This window comes from Cyprinus carpio, chromosome A11 (assembly GCF_018340385.1).
Source record: "Cyprinus carpio isolate SPL01 chromosome A11, ASM1834038v1, whole genome shotgun sequence".
NCBI classification, from domain to species: Eukaryota; Metazoa; Chordata; class Actinopteri; order Cypriniformes; family Cyprinidae; genus Cyprinus; species Cyprinus carpio.
The window spans coordinates 25,963,698-25,979,305 of record NC_056582.1 but is presented as its reverse complement, the minus strand read 5'-3'; the positions used below and the strand labels follow the sequence as shown (position 1 = coordinate 25,979,305).

Below are 15,608 nucleotides of genomic sequence, written 5' to 3'. Positions count from 1 at the left end.
AAAGTCACACCTTAGAGATGTTGCCGTGTGTTGGCTGAGGAGCGGAGGCGGGCAGCTTGAGAGCCGGGCGGCGGGCCGATTCTAGGAGGGGGGTGTACCAGTGTAATGATGATCAATATGGCAAATTGATGGACTTCCTCTTCTTTGCAACTCAAAACATCACCAAGAACTTGTAACACTCCAAAGAGAAAGGAACATTTGAAATCACATCATATGACCCCTTTAATGTAATGATGATCAATATTTGTGTTTTAATCTGATGTGCAAGATATAAAAAGTATTTTATTAACATCCAGATCTCATACATCAAAAATACTTCATATGACAAGTCAGTGCATCATTGCTCTACACTGAATCAAACCATAACAGAGATTACTACCAATTTAATGAGTGCAATAGATAGATAGTTTTGTCAAAAGAAAAAAAGAAAGAGCACCATAGAGTGAAAGATGAGTGATGGGTTTCATCACAGTGTCTTTGTACTTCTCAATATAACTGGAGTCTATAGAGTCTCCTCACGGCACCAGAAGTGATCAAAATGAAACACAATAAACATAAATGTCTTTCCTTTGGGTCAAGCTGCTGTGGACGCTTCACTCATGATTTGGTAGGCTGGTTCATCAGGTTCAGGTTGTTAGACACACATTTCCCAGAGTCCAGTGGGGTTTGGACGGAGCTGTTTGACCCTTTCGCTGCACTGTAGCCTTTGGGTTTGGGAATCCTGGTGGGTCCAGGACGCCGGAATGATTCCAGAGGCATCTGTCAGGAGCCAAAGAGAAAGACATCGGTCAGTCAAACACTGGAGAGTATGCAGTTGTGTGCAGTTACAGATTATATAGAGTAGCCCTCCTGTTACTCGTCTGTGTTTGTGCTCAAACTGATAACACATCGGTTTCCCTGCAACTTGAAAAACACAATGAAAAACACTGAAGACTCACATAAAAATAAAAAACCTTTACTTTACAAACGTCTAGCTGCACAGACATAAAGCAGAAACTGTTATTTGTACTTCCTGTCCGTTATTATTTTATGTGTCTTTTTCTCAAACCCTTATGGGGGTAACATGGGTTTCTTTCTGTTTTTTTTGTTTGTTTGTTTGTTTGTTTGTTTGTTTGTTTGTTTGTTTTTTTCAGTGCTGTAACAGTTTAGTAATTGAGATCCAATAAAATAATATCCAAAAACAACCTTTGTTTGTCAGTTTTGGCTATGACACTCAAAAAGATGAAGAAACTGTGAATTTTCCTTGGATGATTCAGAAGACGACTCTCAGTTTTCAGCAAACTTTAATTAATGTATTTTATATTTTAGTGTTTGACAAGCTACAATAAAGGCTTTCTGTTTTTTTTATTTGATTCTTTAGTGTTTTTTTTTTTTTTTTTTGGCTTGTAAACCAATGAGAGTCTATTTGACCCCAAAACCATCGCTGTAACAAAATTTGTACAGCTTTTCCAAAATACATCTATGTGTCAAAACTTTGCATGTACATTCATGACCCTAAATAAAAAAAAAATATACACCAAATTTCAAGAAGAAATAAACTGTTTAACTGGTTTTTCAAGCTATTAAAAAATAAAATGTGGGTCAAATTGGCCTGCAACACAAAAGTCATAACAAAACGTGTACCGCCTTTCCAAAACACGTGGCGACGCTTTGCATGAACGTTCATGACACTAAATGAGAAGTTTTCACCACATTTTAAGACTAGATAAAAAGTTTAAACAGTATTTCAAGCAAATCAAATGCGAGTCAAACGTGTGTGGTGCTGAGATGACCAGAAGATGGCGCTCTCAAACACAGAACAGCTCTAGTTGGTGGCTCTAGCTGGTATGGACACACAAGGCTTCATGCACTTGAAATTTGTTTAATCAAGAAGGCTTCAAGAAAATGTTTTGCTTTTCACATCATCTTTTCTCCTATAAAGAAAAATCCAGTTGGTTATAGCTGAGAAACGCCTGACATGAGCCTGTGGAGGGAGAATGATGAATGTGTTTGAGAAACATGTGGATGTGAGATGTTTGTGAGCGAGAGAGAGACAGACAGATGAGTGTTTCTGCAGTCATCTGTGAGCGTCTCCTGGGGTTTGTGTGACGGATCTAATTCCCTCACAATCAGCACAAACGCTCAGACAGAGAGTGATGTCAGTGCAGGAGAAAGCATGTCAGCTGCACATCTGTAAATGCATTTCTCTACAGTAAACAAAAAATGTATTGTCAGAACGTTTGGCTAACAGTCACATTTAGTTATGAACACTTTCTCTTTTAATGTTCTCTGAATGTTCAAAACATGTCCTTTTTTAAGTGTATAAAAAACTTTTTTCCTGGTTGTGTTGCAACATGAAGTTAAACATTTGATTAGTGCTGTCAAACAATTAATCGCATCCAAAATTAAAGTTTTTGTTTACATAATATATGAGTGTGTACTGTGTATATTTATGTATATATAAATACACACACATGCATGTATATACGTATTTAAGTATGTTGTTTATAATATAATGATAAATGCATATAGTATATACATGTAAATATTTTCAAAATATATACTGTATGTGTGTGTATTTATATATACATAATAAATAAACACAGTACACATATTATGTTTTGTGCTAACGTTTTAAGAACATTATTAAAGACCAGACAACTTTGAATAAACGTTCTATTAATGTTACTGGAAGAACGTTTGTTCGTAACTTTAAAGCTCCTAGCACACTGAATCCGATATATTTGTATGCGGTTTTTTTTTTTTCGTATTCATCATCCTAAAAATGTACCACGCACAGAAACCTTGCACACTGAGTCCGATGTGTATTAATTAATCTGTTGCAAACATATTCGCAAAACAATAAAAAATGGAGTCTTCAAGCAGTTTGGATGATTTTGTTGTCCTCACTTCTTAAAAAGAGGAAATATTGGGTCCATCCAATCCTGAGATCGTGTAGATATTAAAGGTCCCCTGAAATGCTAAATTAATTATTCTATGTGTTGACGTCATTTGAATTGGAACCCTAAGAGGACATATCAAGCAGCCCCGCCCCTTTTTTAAATAGCCAGTAGCACTCGTTTATACCACAGCTTGGCCCGACCGTTCAGAGCCATTGAGCTCCATAAAGCCGCATTTGACAAGGTATGACATCCATATTTCTGTAAAATATAGCATTCTGTGTAGAATTCAAATAGGTCCGATACCTTTGTGGTCTGCCGACGCACGCATGTGATCCGCTCTGTGCTATCGTGCCTCTGGACCGGAGCAGAGTGTGTGTTTCTGGTTTGCCAGAATCAATGCAGTGACTTCTGCAGTGGATTTGGAGATGTTTTGCAGAGAACTTTCTAAATGAGCTCTCCAAAACCAAACCAACAGCCTGCAGGTTTACGTCACACATGAAAAATGTTCAAATGTGGGTCACGCTGTGCTCTCGGCTCGGGTAACACAGCAGAAACCCGTGCGGTTGGAGTCAGAGGGCACGTAATGACATAATGACCGCTAATTAAAAGTGTGGTACGAGCAGGAGCTTCCTGAGACGAGCGCCGCAGCAGCTGCTGTCACCATGGAAACTAAACAAGGTTTTTGTTTGGGCTTCGGAGGGCCGCTGAGAGAACTGCCTCCAAACAATCGAGTTCTGCGGAAGGAACTCGCAGGAACATTTTTATTGTTTAATGCTTGCCTTCACACATGCTGATATGTCTGAGTTTTTAAAAACATTAACAAAAGCCTAAGCTGGTTTATTGGTCTTAGCACGCTTAGGTTTGGTGGTTTCTGAAGGCTTTTGCACACTTGTTAAATGAAAACTCACCTAAACCAACTTTAATGCCAGTACACCACACTGCGCTGGTTTAACTTTTTTCACAGGGTAATTGTGTGTGTCTGATTCGGTCTGTGTATAAATATACTATTAGACATCATCAAATCACATGTAAAGCACCTTTAAATGATTCCTTCAGTCCCATCGGGCACCACATGTCATTTGTGTTTCTTGGTAACGAGGTTCACGTCATCTCTAGTGCACATACTGCATCGATTCAAGCTAAACGAGTGCGTGTGTGTTTGAGTGTGATTCACTAACTGGGCTGATGAGACATTGTCTCGCTTCATAATCACAGCTGTTCCCGAGCCCTCCATGAACAGCAGTTTGTTTAACCAGACAACCAGAGGATACACACTCCAGACGGCACAAATTCCAGCCTGAATCAATTTAACGCTTGATATAGTCCATGTACATGAGTGCTCACTCACTCATGTGCTGCATTTCCACGTGTGTGTGTGAGAGCTGATTCATTAAAAATAATGTATTTATACCATGCTGTAATGTTACTGTGTGTGTTTGGTAATATGCTACTGCCAAAAAATCTTTTTTGACCAGTGCATGCAAACTCATCAAGTTAATACTTTAACTCTCTATGCACTGCAGAGCTTTAATGTTGTTTTCTTTGGAGTCAGATCTCATGCAAAAGCGAGCAGCCATGCATTTCCATGATATCATGAGAGAAGACTGTAGATCCTCTCAGTGAGAGCGGATGATGGTGGTGTTTTGGACCGGGCCAGTAACTATGACATCAGACAATGAACTGAACACATGCAGACATGTTCTCAACCTCTTCTTACCTGATGTGAGGTTTTCCCTCACAATTCTGCTCATTATATGAGCTGACTTAGTTAATTTACCCTTAGAAATGTAACACTTTGTCTTATTAGTGGTTAAATTTTTTCTGTTACATTTTTTTCCACAAGTGAAATCATGCAATAATAAATCTCTCTCTGCTCCAGTGTATATGTGTATCTCATCAGAACTACATAAAAAAAGAATAAATTAGGCTATTGTTAACATTCTCATTTTAATTATTAACAGAAAAAAAGCAGAAACCCAACATAAAATGTGAGTGGAAAATAGAAAATAAACCAAAAATACAATTGTACATCAATCAGTGAACTTTAATTGTACAGGATAATTTGCTATCTAGCAAAAACAGTAAGTGCACTTAACCTCAAAGTGAAGTGAAAAAGCACAAATGCTTGTGTTCTCGTTATGTGTCATTTTCTCTGCTTTCATTTTACATATCATGCACATAAACACCTCATTATTAATCAAAGAGAAACAATCAAATCAAACCAACAGCAGACACTACAGTTGCACTGGTTAGCCGCTACTGCGGTCAGATCTGAGGGTCTGGTGAGGATCACGGTGCCAGGGGTCGACGGCTGAGGAAATCAGGGGAGGGTCACTAATCAAACACTCGTCAGTCTGGGTCAGTCACAGATATTACTTACTGTTATTTGTGAGGGTCGTGAGATCGGACTGGATGTGGGCTTTATCACGATACTGCTTGTGATTTTGTTGTTGCCTTTGGCTGGAGTGCCACTGGTTAGCACTGGAATCCTTTGCTCCGGCCCGAGGGAGTAATAGGGGATGGATTTGGCTGTGGTGTTTACGGCTTGAATGTAGGGGCTCCCTAAGTGAATATGGATTTTGTTGTCGTCAGTGGTAATAACATTTGGACCTGAGCTGTTGGACCTCTGCAGTTGCCAGCTGTTCTGCCTTTCTGGGCTCACGCGGAAAACCGTATGACCTCCCACAAGCTCTATCGGCTCCAACCGGTCTGGGCTTCCAGTGGTAACGGACACGATCTGAATGGGCGACATGGCTCGGTCCGGGGTCACTGTTCCGCAAGACTCAGAAGCTAGAGTTTGCGAATAGGCTGCTATGGAGAGTGGTGACATGGAGCGATCGGGTGTGCTGGGGCTGCAGGGACTCTCCGGAGGAGGAGGAGAACCCTTGGGTTTGTTGGAAGGTGAGATTGGTGAGTTCTGGAGGATTGTGATGCGCTGTTTTGGAGGGGCGCCGCTTGTCGGGATGACCGCTGTGCTTGTATAGGACTGGGCATTCTCTGTGGTGGGACTCGTGATCTCGAGAGTTGCCATGTTGTGCCCGTGGTCAGGGGTCACTTTGATATGGAGGGGTTGTCCAGGACTGTGTGCAAGGAACACATCTCCTTGTTGAACATGATTACCGTTCTGTCTCGGTTGCATCTTGCCATTTATTGGATGCTGACTTTCTCGAGTCTTAAGAAAAGGGCCTCTGACTCTTCTCATGTTGTTGTTAAGATTGTTGACATTGTTCATGTGTGATGGAGTGCATTTTGTGAGGTTGATCTCATTGTAGTTAACCTCATCCTCTGGATCGCTCTCCACGTATAGTTTGCCGTTGACCAGGGCACGTTCCAGTGGTGCAAGGTTCTTGTAATTTGGGGACAGGCTGTCTGTTGGGTCCGTCTGCACCTCCTTTGTGGAGACTTGGAGATCTGAGAAACGTCTTCCGTTCATGCCCGGCCTAAGACTCTTACTGAAGCGGCGATATCTCTCGAGTTCTCGTGTAAGGGTCTCCATCTCTCTGGCTAGCTCTTTGTTCCTGACCTCTTGCTGGGTGAGTTTTCTCTGTAGGGTCGTGTGGTCTGTGTTCAAGCGGCAGATGGATTCCTCTGTGCCCATGTACTCATGGATCTTCTCTTTGAGGGCTTCGACCTCTCTGGTGAGATGGCTAGATTTGGCCTCTTCCTCTTTCAGACGTTTATACAGTATATGCTCTTGGTTGGATTCCTCTTTCTCAGCCAACTGGAACTTGGACAGTTCCTTCCTGGAGACCTCCAGCTCCTCCATCAGGGCTTTTGCTCGTTCCTGTTCATTGGAATATCTCTTTTCCAGGGATTCAAACTCATCTTCAGTTTTCAAAAGATCACCCTCAACCGCCTTCATCTCCTTTAACTTCCTCCTGAGGCGTTCCACTTCCTGGGACAAATCTTTCACTTTGTTGTCTTCTTGTTGGTAGCGGTAAGGAACTGGGCTCTTTGTGTGCTCCTCTTTGGCCTTGTTCCTCAATAATTCTCGTTCCACTGCTTCCAGTGACTGAAGCCTCTTTTTCGTCATGCTGACCTTTGACTGAAGGTCACTGTTTTTCTCTTCTTCCGCTTTCAGCTTAGCTTTGAGCTCGTCCCTCTCCCTAGTTGCAATACACATCTTCTCCTCCAGTTCGGCCTTTGACCGCAGAGCTCTCTTGCTCTCTTCGATCAGTTTTTCAGTGACAGTGTTGACTTTATCCTGTTCTGCCTGCAGTTTGCCAGTGCTGTTTTGGACTTTGTCCTCCATCAGCTTTAACTTTTCGGCCATGGTTTTTCTCTCATCCACCAGCATGACAGTCAGTGTTTTCAGTTTTGTCAGATCCTCTTTCAGTGCCAGCTCCATCTTCTCCAAATGAACCTCGGTAGCTTCAAGTTCTTTGATTCTGACTCTCAGCACATCTAGTTCATTGGACATGTGTTTAGTCATGGTCCGCTCTTTTTCTAGGTTGCTTTTCAGTGAATTGCACTCCTGCTTACTCTTCCCAAAGGCATCTTCTAGCTTTTCAAGTTCCATGATTCTGTGATTCAGCTTGTCCACCTCTGCTTTTAAGCTACAGCTCTGGCTCGATTCCTTCTCCAGCTTTCTGTTGAGGTCCCTGCACATGTCCTCCATCTTGATCAGCTCCTCATCCTTCCCCTCCATTTCGAGCACTCGTTTCCTCAACTCCTCCACCTCTGACACTAGGCTGGAGTTGCCACACTCCCCTCGGCTGATTTTATCCCGCAGCTCCAGCAGTTCTTCCTCCGCTCTGTGCAGGGTCTTGTTGGTTTCTTCCAGCTCATCTAACTGTCGGCTGAGTGAGGAGAGCTTCTGCCGCAGCTGTCTGTTCTGTACATCTTCACTGGTCAGTTTGGCAGTCATGGCTTCCTGCTCTTGGTGGAAATGGCAGGCCTGGTTCCGCAACTCCTCTTCCAAGCGAAGGACTTTGTTCTCCTCTTCTTGCAACCGGGTTTGGGCGGAGCTCAGCTCCTCTTGGGCTTGAGTGGCAGTATTCTGGAGTTCCTGGACCTTCGTCGTTTGTTGGGTGAGCTGCTCTGCGAGCCGCTGCTGTTCGTCAACTACTAGCAGGGCGAAGGACTTTAGCTTGGTCAGCTCGTCCTTCAAATTTGTGACTTTTTTATTGTTCTCTTCCTCCTTTCTCTCCTGGTATGTCTTTTCCTGATCAATGAGCAGTTTCAGTCTGGGAAGAGAGAAGAACATATGGAAAGACTGTTAATTTGAGAACTGGGAATTCTTTAAACATGACATTTGTTGACCTTTATTTTGAATAGACTTTAGAAACATTTGGGCTTAAAGTGAAAGTTAACTAAACTGGTATTCAACTGGGAACCTTCATGTCTATGTTTGTCCATGCCATATGAGGAAATATGGAGGAAAGTAAAACCCGTTGACTAAAAGTGGGGCAGTGTGTGTTCCAGAGGTACAAAGTCGGGCAGAAAGTGGGGTCATGGTGGTTGGCACGAGTTTCCTTGCTCCCAAATGCCGCCAGCACTGGAGGGTGTTTTGACTACAGGACGCAGCTGCCAACCTGCACTACATTAATACAAGGCACATTAGAGTGGAAATGGAAAAAGACTCTTAATAAGGGGGTTCCTCTGTCTCTCCCCCCACACCCATGAACACCACCACCTTCCCTCGATGGTTTTATATTTTAAGGAATTCCCCCTCCTCGGAAAGGCCATTACTGGCTATGTAAACAAAACCTCTTTCAGAGGCTCCTAACCAGCAGTGGACAAGGATGATGTCAGCGGTACGAGGCGTATGAAACCACCTCATACAGAAGTGTGTCTCCATACTTCCATGTGTGTGTCACGCATACATAGCTTTAGCCATTGAAAGGTAATGGAAAATATTCAGAAGATGAAAATAACAGAGGAGAGATCAAACATAAATGAAAGTTGAATTCTAAAAATACAGTATTATAATCACAGTGCAGTGTCCTACTGAACATGAACCAAAGCACCAGTGTGTGTGATGAGATTACAGCACTGGCTTACAGAATGAACATTCATAAAGCGTTCAGCCGGCCATCCTCTGGCAATATCTGTGGTGTTCCTCTTGCATTGTGACTTTATTAAGAATTTGTGGTTCACCATTAACAGAAGAAAATGAAAGGCAAAAGTTGAAGTGTGTAAAACTGAAACGCTGTTGTGCTAATTGCTCACAAATGTTGTAGTGAGCTCATTATCTGCCATCACGAGGCCAAAATCATACTCCCAACCCTTGTTTTTTTTTTTTAGCAATCTGAACAACCTTATAAGTTCCAACCTGATGCTACATTTCTTTGTAATTCAATGGCATGATAGGTTTATGCAATCACTGCATCACATTTTACATATTAACCATCCTAAACAGTATGCAAGATCACAGCCAGGGTGTTCTAAAATACAGTATAAAAAACAGTATGCTAAACACGCCTGGATACCATACTATTTCCAGTGCATTTCAAAGTATGCATGTGTGCTGAAAGTGAAATAATGAATTTAGCTAGATGCAAACACAAACAGTTCAAGACAATGATATCAATAAAGGTGAAATGTTATGGCGTGGTAGTAAGTCCTACCTCCCACCACTGAAGTACATACTTTTCATGTAGTAGAAATATGTTAAATGAGACACAACCTATGATTCCCAGCAGCCCCCCGGGTGGAAATGACACGTCTTCTGTCATCATATAAACACACTGGCTCTGGTACTCTCATTTATTCAATCCTCTAACCTCAGATTCTGGATTAAACAGTGCACAGACAACTATGTGATCGATATGAAGACATGGCACTGGTTGGAAAACAAGGAAAGCAAAAGGATCCCGAGCTCATCAGAATGCAGCAGTGTGAGCATACGACGGCCTAAAAGCAGTTCAGGAAATCAGGAAGCGTCCATTAAAGAGAAACGCTCCTTCCCTTCCCCGTTTTAACCTTGGACCGCCTGATCGACTTGGACTCGCTCCCAAGAGACCAGATTTTTACAGAGAAAAGTGAGGAAAAACCTATGCCATGGAAAAAAGTCTTGGAAAAGCCTGCGAGAAGGATTTAAACGTCAGTAATAAGGGTGTGTGAAATCTCAAGATGATCTGAGAGAACATGCAAAAACTCGACTAGATTTCGGTTTTGAACATTATGAACGTTTTGTGTGTCGTGACATTTGTGCATTTCTGTGGTATAAGTGAAAATGCATAAAAACCGATGCCACTGAGCTCTCACCCAACAGTATTTTTGCCTTCAAATGCTGATCATTAAACAGCTTTTTGGTAATCATCTTTAAAGCATTATTGGATAAAAGACTCATCTAGAGGCGTTTGTGTCCAGCAGAGAGCAGCAGATCAGACACGGATCTGCTCTTACAGGATTTATTACGAGTCATAACGCTCAAAAACAGCAAACATGCATTAAAGGACTAAGAAGTTTAGAAAAACACTTAAAAGTGTCCACAACTAGAATGCGTTAGTGACAAATTAAACAGGATAGGTTCCTGTCATCTAAACATCAGTCAGTTTAGTAAAGTGAAGTTCAGAAATGACTTTTCTAGAAACAGCAGATACTTGCACTGGTGAGTGACTGTACTGGAGATAATAACTGTATGTAAGCCGAGTTAATAACAGGACTGACGTTAATGACAGTACGTAACTGGAACATGTTCATCTAACAATTATAACCTTGTCCTTTTCCAAAATCTGCTCATTTTATTTATTTACTATTAACTGGCATGAAATTAAGACCAAATATCTACATCATCTGCAGGATAGAGGAACATGCAGTGATTCTGCCAACATGTCAACACTATTATTACTTTATAAAGACATGAAACAATAGACTGAACAATCATCCCAGCAGAACACTCACTTAGCGCTGCTCATTTCTTCTGACTTTGACATTTAAACAACATCAGATTTGATGCAATGCAAGTTTTACCACTAGAACTCAATCCACTAGCACATTTAGAGTTAAATTATCTAGTTTGATATCAATGTGATATCAAAGACCATCTACACACAGTCAGAGTTTCTGCATGCATGTGTGTGTGTGTGTGTGTGTGTCGTACCTGGTCAGTGCTGTTGAGCCGCTACCGCTGGTGTTCAGTGTGTGAGTGATCTGAACATTCCAGCTCTGAAACTCAACAATGAGACGGACTGAAGACGCCTATGAGAGCATGACATCATCAGCATGCCCTTATATGGAGCCTCTCACAGCCATGAGCTCATGCATGTGTGTCTGTGTGTGTTACAGGGCAGAGTGTGTGATTAATGTGTTAAATACCTGTAGTCTGTATGTCAGTGTTCTGGAAGGCAGCGCATATGTGTGTGTGTGTGTGTGTGTGTGTGTGTGTGTGAGATGAGAAACTTTCTTTGGATTACAACATTTCCTTCTGGTTTTCCTCACTTGAAGTCATTAATTCACCCAAAGGGAGAAAAATGTAGTAACATTTATAAAACACAGAGAAACATCCGTGCGTGCGTGTGTGTGTGTGCATGCGTGCGCGAAAGACAGAGATCAAATGTAGCCAAACTGTTCAGTTAATTAGTTGTTCCATAAGTTTTGTTTCATAATTATTATCTTGCTAACACTTTAAAGTAAGGTTTCATTAGTTAACTAGTTAACTAGATCAAATGTATCTGCTAAGTTTAGTTAATGCACTGTGAACTAATAGGAACATGATTTTAACAGTTTTTATAAACATTATCAAAGGTTTATAAATAATGTAAAAATACATTGTTAGCTCATGTTTAAGGCATTAATTTTAACCAATGAGACCTTACTGTAAAGTGTTACTTTTAATAGATAGATAAAACAATAGATAGAACTGCATATATTCTGTATTGTTCTATCCTTCTATATTGTTTAAATCCTATTCCCGCTGGTCAGTTGATCTAAAGTGTTTTCTACATTGTTTTAATGTTTTGAAAATACAGAAAGTGCAAATGTTAAAGCTATTTGAGATAAATAAAAGAGTGTCATGATTAAATTTCTTTAAATTATCAATTAATTAATGAATTATAAACCTTCTGTCTGTCACGAGTCATGTAATCTTTCTGAATCTGAATCCAGACATGAGCTGAATCTCAGAAGAACATGGGCGGCTCGTATTTCACAGGAAGTGACATCACAAACCATGTTAACGTTGTAATACCCATGTCATTATACACATCTGTGTCCTCATAAACCATATCTTCAAGAACACACACACACACACACACACTGGTATTCCTATCATTATGGGTTCATTCCAGGGGTGTAGTGGTTTTTCTACTGTACAAACTGTATTTTCTCTCTCTTACTCTAACCCTACACCTAAACCTACCCCTCACACTAAACTACAGACGTTTTTAGATTCTCAAAACACTTCTTTCTGTGTGATTTATAAGCTTGTCTCCTCACGAGGACCTTGTGGGGACATTTGGTTCCTATAGACCCCTTAATCGCCTACGTCACTGTGACGTCACCGCTCTAGCTGGAGGCAAAACATAAGGAAGAACTCATAGCAGGCGCGCGTTAAAGTTTGAGGTTTTGACTTTAAAATGTCGTCTTGTTGTGTTTTTGGCTGCCAGAATAGAAGGAACAGCACTTTTGGGTTCAAAACTAAAGTTTCACCGGATCCCGGCCGACATTCCTTCACAGAAATCAAGAAGACAATTGTGGTTGAATGCAATACGGCGTACAGACTAGACAGAGATGATCATAAATAATGCTCGTGTTTGCAGTGCACACTTCATATTAGGTAAAATAAATCTATGCATATGTACTGGTGTGTTGGTTTTATCTAGTACAAATCAGCAAGTTTATGTTTTATAGGTGAAAAGTTGCCAACCTTCAGCGCACTAGCTAGCTTAAATGTTAAACAAACATACAGCGATAGATGTGTGTGCCATCCTTTGAATGATCTCTTAAAAATAATCCACATTGCTAATCATAGTTAGCCCAGCGATATGTTACATTAGACAATAAGCCTTGACAAAATTCCCCCAAACCACCCGAAAGTAATTCATATGTTGTCTAGGAAATATCCAAAACCTGGTTAAAATGTTTCCAATGAGAACAAGATACAAGAACTACACCAGGCTTAGCTAAAAATAAATAAATAAATAAATTAGGCTACTGTAATGTTATCCACTCGTCATTATATTTTGGTCAGATAACCAGTTTGGTCAGTGAACTGAGTAATCAACTGAATTAATTGATAAATGTATGCTAACTCCCACTTTTTTATTATTTATTTTTTTTTGTCACGGTCCCGCAGAGTCAGTGACTGTACATATTCGGACAGTTCCGAACATTCTTCTGCATCCATGTTTAATAAATCCCTCCTAAAACGTGCTAGTTCACGCTTGTCTACATTGCGTCCGCGCCTCTTTTTGCCTCCAGCTAAGCCCCGCCCACCCGGAGACGTTGCAATGTTTACAAACTTTTAAGGGGTCTATAATGCAGGGAATACCAGAACACACGAACACACTTATCAATTTGGTTACATTTGATCTATGTCTCACACTTACACACACATGCACTCAGTCTCACATACACTCCCTCGCACACTCACACATTCACACTCTCTTACTCACTCGTACACTTGCAAGCTCACATTCTCTTGCACACTCACACTCTCTCCCACATTTATGCCCTTACACTCTGTCACACACTTAAACACTCTGACTCTCTCACACACCTAAAAACTCACACACTTACACACTCGCATACTCGGAGTCTCGTGCACACTAAAGCACTTTTTTTACACACTCACTCTCTCACACACTTACACACTTGGACTCTTGCACACTCGGACACTCGCGCACACTTACACACACACTCTCTCACACACTTACACACTTGGACTCTTGCACACTCAAACAGTCGGACACTCGCGCACACTTACATACTCACACACTCACACACTTGGACTCTGTCACACACTTATGCACGCACACTCTTACAAACTCTCTCACACACTTACACACTTGGACTCTGGCACACTCAAACACTCGGACACTCGCGCACACTTACACACTCGCACATTCACACACTTGGACTCTCTCGCACACTTATGCATGCACACTCTCTTACACACTCTCTCACACACTTACACACTTGGACTCTTGCACACTCAAACACTCGGACACTCGCGCACACTTACACACTCACACACTTGGACTCCCTCGCACACTTATGCATGCACATTTTCTTATACACTCTCTCACACACTCCGATTCTCTCACACACTTAAGAACTCACACTCTTACACACACTCACTCTCTCGCACACTCATACACTCGGACTCTACACACACACACACACACACACACACACACACACACACACACAAAAATTACACACTCGCACACTCAGACTCTCACACACTTAAGCACTCACACTCTTTTACACATTCACTCTCTCGCACACTCACACACTCAGACTCTCTCGCACAATTACACACTCACACACTCACATACCCAGACTGTCTCGCACACTTATGCACTCACACTATTTTACACACTCACTCTTTTGCACACTCTCTTACACACTAATTCTTTCACACACTCGGACTCTCTCACACACTTATGCACTCAAACTCTTTTGTGCACACAATTTCCCACACTCTCTCGCACACACACACTCACTCTTACTCACACTATCATCTGGAAGTCATCTGAAGGCATCGGCTCTGATTGCAGAAGTTTCAGGGCAACACAAACACATTGTCCACTGCTTGTGTAACATCCTCGTTCCTCCATACAAACAACACAGATTCCTTAATTTAGAATCACAATCAGTGTGTCTGAGAGAGTGTGTGTGAGCCACATGTGTGTAAGATCAGCAAACGATGACGCAACGCTCACATCTGCTGTCAGGAGAGCTGGATTTATGCAACATCTCCAGATGAAGCTTCAGTGAAACAAACCCATCACAAGACTTTCATCTAACAAACATTAAACATTATCAAGTGACTTTCTAGAAGCTTCCTGTTTAAACTCTTTACCAACAAATGATTACTGAAACTTACAACCACAGTAAGAACAGCATCACCACATAGTAATGCTTTCTGAAATTTGTCCAGTCTCTGTACTGATACGTTTAATAATCACAAACCATCTCCTATATTTTCCAACACCGTCACTCAAATGACTGCTGATTAAATGTGAAAAATGTTAAACTCACAACCTTCAAACTCAACTTGACAACTAGTTACAGTACAGTCATTAAAATCAACTGATCAACTACTTTTTGAGAATTGCTAACTTTTGCTTAGAACACACAGACTAATATTCATATTATATCAGCATAAAATGTAAATTCTCCGTCTGTTCTGTAAATACATGCTATATATCTTATTTTGAATAATTCATTCATGGTTGCGTCAATTTAACAACAGATGCTATTTCCGTTTACTTACACTGAACACTCAGACATGTGCACTGATATATCTGCTACACAAAATAAATACAAAATAACTAGTTATAAAATTATGAGATCATTTATACCATTCTTATATTTCATCATATATAGCGGCGCTATGATAAAGCACTTACAGACATAACAGCATGACTTTGAAAAGCATATGAACTGCATTACAAATACATTTGGCTTGACCTGACAAACAAACCACTCCATAGAGATGAGAATGAGATATTGAGGTTTCTCTAAACATCTGTACAACCAAAATGTGCTGTTCACCATAAAAAAAAGACACGGCTGCAGTTAAAACAAGTAAAATACACATAAACACTGGTGGTT

At 41.0% G+C, this 15,608-nt stretch overlaps 1 protein-coding gene across 2 annotated transcripts in view; it reads right to left on the bottom strand.

Moving 5' to 3' along the window:
• Positions 1 to 262: 262 nt before the first annotated feature.
• Positions 263 to 15,608, bottom strand: part of LOC109097232 (filamin A-interacting protein 1-like) — a 52,508-nt gene continuing 37,162 nt past the window's right edge. For both annotated transcript variants that reach the window (XM_042766923.1, XM_042766925.1), the window contains exons 5-6: positions 5,263 to 8,068; positions 263 to 759 (exon numbers count right to left, since the gene is read on the bottom strand). In XM_042766923.1, coding sequence (XP_042622857.1) covers positions 598 to 759; positions 5,263 to 8,068 — 2,968 coding nt within the window. In that variant the 3' untranslated portion in view covers positions 263 to 597. The remainder of the gene's footprint in view (positions 760 to 5,262; positions 8,069 to 15,608) is intronic.